General features: G+C 38.3%; 1 protein-coding gene across 1 annotated transcript in view; it reads left to right on the top strand.

Annotated features, from left to right (window-relative positions):
• The first annotated feature begins 3,096 nt into the window (after positions 1-3,096).
• LOC107080683 (NACHT, LRR and PYD domains-containing protein 12-like) overlaps positions 3,097-4,580 on the top strand; it is an 11,137-nt gene continuing 9,653 nt past the window's right edge. The window contains 2 exon segments of the mRNA XM_015368892.1: positions 3,097-3,148; positions 4,036-4,165. Coding sequence (XP_015224378.1) covers positions 3,097-3,148; positions 4,036-4,165 — 182 coding nt within the window.

Below are 4,580 nucleotides of genomic sequence, written 5' to 3'. Positions count from 1 at the left end.
ATCTGGAGGCTTTCAGTGCTCTGTGGGGGACTAGACATGTTTTATGTTCAGTAGAGGAAGATGGCTCACTGGTTCTTAATATTTAACGTGTGTGTGTTTTTTTGTGTGGTAATGGTTGTTTTTTTATTGTGATGATGGAAACAGACTATGTTTTCCTGATGTAAAGTAAAAAAACAACGTCAAAGGTCTCTCGCTCTCTGTCTCTCTGTCTCTCTCTCTCTCTCTGATCTAAGAATTGCTGTGGTGGAGTTTACATTTTACAGTTTTAATAAATTAAGATTTTGGAAGTATTTTAGGTGTCAAGTGTTAAGTGTACACATTCAGTACACCAAAAAAAAAATGTGGTGGGCCAGTCTAGTCCAAAATGCCAGGGCCGATTTTTTTGTCCCAGTCCACCCCTGCTTGGACAGGTTTCTCAGCATCACCCCTGGACAGGATACGTCTAATTTTTGCAATATTCCACAGATGAAAGAAGGAATTTCTAGAAACCTCTTTGATATGGGATTTTAATGACAACAATGACCTGTGTTGGGCAAGCTACTTGTCCAGTGTAGTGAGCTAAGCTATCAGTTACCCAACAATAAATTAAGCTTCACTACACAAAAGCTACCACCTAAAGAATTATAGCAAGCTAAGTTACACTAATGTGTTAAAAGTAGCTTAACTACATCAGAAGCTACTTAACGTTGTATCAACCGAATATCAATTCAAAATGAGTCTGATACAATGGTTAAAATATTTATTAAAGATCAGCCAATGACATAACACAGTGTCAAAATTGCTTTATGATCAGCATAATAAAAAAAAAATAAAGTAATTACTAGTAGACAAAAAAATAAACAATCTGCTGTTATTAGAACCAAATTAAAGGTACTGTGTAGTGTTCTACACATGGAGACATGGCTATGAGTTTGCATTCAATGGACATCTCTAGGGAAAACTAAACCCTACAAAAGGCATGTTATTTCTTTAGGGTCTCCCTTAGAGAAAACTTCTTCAGACCTCAATTAAACAGTTGATTCAAGTAACAAATGAAACTGTTTTCAAAAAAGGTGAAAAAATAAAGAAGCTAATTAAGAGATATATATACATTTATGTCTCACTGTATAATTTAATTTCTACGTAAATATTTATTCATTGTATTTTGGGGGTAATTAATTGAATGCTTATTTATTTATTGAGCATGTATTTATTTATGTATTTATTTTTATACATGGGAGAGCTGTTCCTCCATACCTAAAAAATCTTATCCGTGCAAATACGCCTTAAAACATTTGAACAGGTACTTTTTATCAGAGGATTCAACAAGTTTCATAGTCTCTGAAGATAAGGCCACAGTGTGGTAGGGACAGTTGGCTGCTCTTCTCTCTCTGCTCCTGTCTCCTCCGCCATCCTGTGTGTGTGGCTCTGTGTGTCTGCGTGTGTCTGTGGGTGTCATTCTTTGAGTTCCACTGCAGTGCGCATGCGGATGTTTTGTAGACACAGCCAGGAGAGGCAGAATAGAGGCTCATGCATGAATGTCCAGCAAATAACTCCGATTGTTGTTTCAAAAATAGAAAAACTGGTTTCATTACTTAGTTTTGCCCTGGATTTTGTAGCGTTTGTGGACGCTACGTCGCTACTTGATTAAAACAATAATGTCACTGCTGGAAAGTTACTTGATAAATAAAGCAGTGATGCTACGGTCAAGCTACTGGAAAATGTAGTTAAACTAATAGCTTCGCTACATGTAGCGGCGCTACTGCCCATCACTGACAATGACAACATGAATAGGGACACATTTGAAGCCTTGTTTTATAACAAAATTTATGCTGAATGCTTATTTTATGAACTTAGTGAGCAATGGAGCATTATTTACTGAACTTTTAATGGTTACACCGAAATGTATCTGACTCCAACCTATTACTAAACTCTGCTAGCTCACATTTAGATGAAGGGAAAGGTGGACGGAACCTGAACTTGATATTGATATTTGTATCTTTTAATAGAAATGAGTAATTTAGCCGTGCATTTAACTGAATTCCTCACCTAAAACATTGTCAATTCAAAAAAAATCTGCTGAGATCCAAATGTATAGCGGTAAGATGTATTTAGACTAAACACTTTCCATAACATGAAATCTTATGTCAAATAGGAAAGCAATCTCTTTGAGAGCTCATAAAAGACATCCACAGATGTTTTTCTATCAAAGTCTGAACTTTAGAGTTAACCTTTCAGAAGCCCACAATGTCATGACTTCATTATGTCCAAACACAAAACCTAGACCAAACAATGGATCCCAACAACACAGCACAATGATGTTACATTGTTGTTTTGCACTTGACTTGGAATGGGCTTAGATAAAGGGACCTCTAAGTACTTAAAAATACCGGAGCTCCAACTACAGGTTCTTCTAGAATGAGCCAACAGAAAAGACAAAGACTCCTGGATAGGTGTTGAAATATTTCAGAAGAACTGAGCAAAAGTCCAGTAGCCTAAAATTGAAGCCAGTTTTGTCGTAACGCTGACCCAGATGACTGAGAATTTGCACAGGCATCTAAAAGGATAGCCTCTGTCCTCATTCTTCCATTGGTTATGTCCTCCAGCAGAGCCAAGGCCGTTATTCTTCCCTTATTATGAAATCTTTACCCATTATGGACATTTATGATTGTCTACAGCTTGTCTGCATTATGAATCTTCACACCTGGCTTGTTTAGAACTGCTCTGCTGATCCAGCAGCATTTCTTTCTTAAAAAGCATTCCTTCGAGAAAATGCATGCAATTTTCTCCTTTGCCCAAAACTAATGTGCATTTACAGACCAAAACAGAGGAATATTTAAAGTTTACATCCCATTGAACTTTTATTTTATTTCTGTTTCAGGCTAATGGTGATTCAGTTTAATCAATAGGATACAACTCTTAAAGGGCAAAACACATGAAAAAGCATCTGGTTCGATTCTGATTGAGTTAAATATAACTTCATCAAGTTTTTTCTTGTTTATTTAGTTGAATTTTGGAGTTTTAAAAATCCTAGCATCTTTAAAAACTCTTTAAAAACAAAATATCTTCGTAGCTTATCACACTTTCATACAACATTCAATTTTACACATTGTCATAATGGGCTTTAAAGATCTGACCCCACATGCAGGGAACCACTCAGAAACAAAGGGTAAAGGTTTAACAGGTTTATTGTAGGTTAGCAAATACTGATGGAGATTGAATCTTAGTGGCGAAACAATGCTGGAACTCAGTGGACTAGTGAAACGGAACCGGAAACTTTGAAGGGGAAATCACAGTGATCAGTTCCCGGACAGTGGGAAAATAGACAGGAACTTGAATATTGCTGGAGAGGCACTCGATGCTGGGGGGCTCTTGGTTTATCCTTGGAGGCAGTTTGTGGGGCTTTAATCCAGAGAAGAGGAAAATCGTTGGAGAGCGGACAGGCAGACATATGTTAAACCCAGAATGCATCATGTGGAGGTTTTCCCCTTGCTCAGTGAGACTCAGTAAATCCTCAGTAAATCTTTCCAGGGTTAGAAGGTCCAGGCTTATTCAGTAACACATGAGGTCTTCCCAATACTGGCAAACACTCTGGCGTCCAAGGTGGTAAAAGCCCACTGCTCAAGTACTCCTCTGGTAATGACCCAACAAGCCGCAGGGAGGCCCAACGAGGACAGGGCACTGCATGGTGGCCGAGAGAGGAAAAACACAAAAAAACAACCCACACAAACTGGAATCCTAACACACATGCCAAAGTTTGCTTCATACATTTTTAGTGCCTAATCACCTTTATTATAACAGTAATCAGTGCTGGGTATGAAAGGTAAATTCTGAAAGTAAAAGTTCTTACAGGGTTCAGTGGAACATACAGTAATTACTGACCCAATACAGAGTTTAAATTTGACTGTTTGTCGATGGAGAAAGGGTTTTTTTGTCCAAATAACATCAGTTTTTTATTCTTTGATTTGTTTCTCAGACTTAGATCCTGTAACCTCTCAGAGAGAACTTTTGAAGTTCTGTTATCAGTTCTTAGCTCTGAGTCCTGCTGTCTGAAAGAGGTGGACCTGGAGAACAACAACCTCCAAGATTCAGGGGAGAAGCTGCTGGATTACCTGAAGAAATACTCTGCTTCAGAGGAGGCTCTTCTCCCACTGCTGCCAGTGGTCAAAGCTTCAAACAAAGTTCTGTAAGTACTAATAGAATATGGGCTTAGCACTAGGAACAAAAATAGTCAGTATAGAAGAAGATGATTCCTTCAAAGTTTAATTGTGTGATTTACTGAACAATATCATGGTCTTATGGTTCTTAGAATCTATTATATAATAATGCCTTTTCTTATCTGTTATCTTTCACTTAGCAGCCTCATAAGAACTCACTGTTGTGGTTTGCGGTTGCTCCTTGGTTCCTGTTTGTGGGGGGCTTGTTCACAATTGGTGATAACTTGCTGTAGGGTGGACAGGCAGACTTATGCTGGTCTAGAGAAGTAGCGGAGCAGACTCACTGCATGAAAAGTAAGATTTTCGTCCCCGTAAACCCCCGTAAACTCCCGCAGATCTGCCTGATTTTCCGGGGGTTTACGGGGACGAAAATCTTACTTTTCA

This window comes from Cyprinodon variegatus, unplaced genomic scaffold (genome assembly GCF_000732505.1).
Source record: "Cyprinodon variegatus isolate N-32 unplaced genomic scaffold, C_variegatus-1.0 Scaffold2215, whole genome shotgun sequence".
NCBI lineage: Eukaryota > Metazoa > Chordata > Actinopteri > Cyprinodontiformes > Cyprinodontidae > Cyprinodon > Cyprinodon variegatus.
This window is presented reverse-complemented; position numbering and strand designations above follow the sequence as displayed.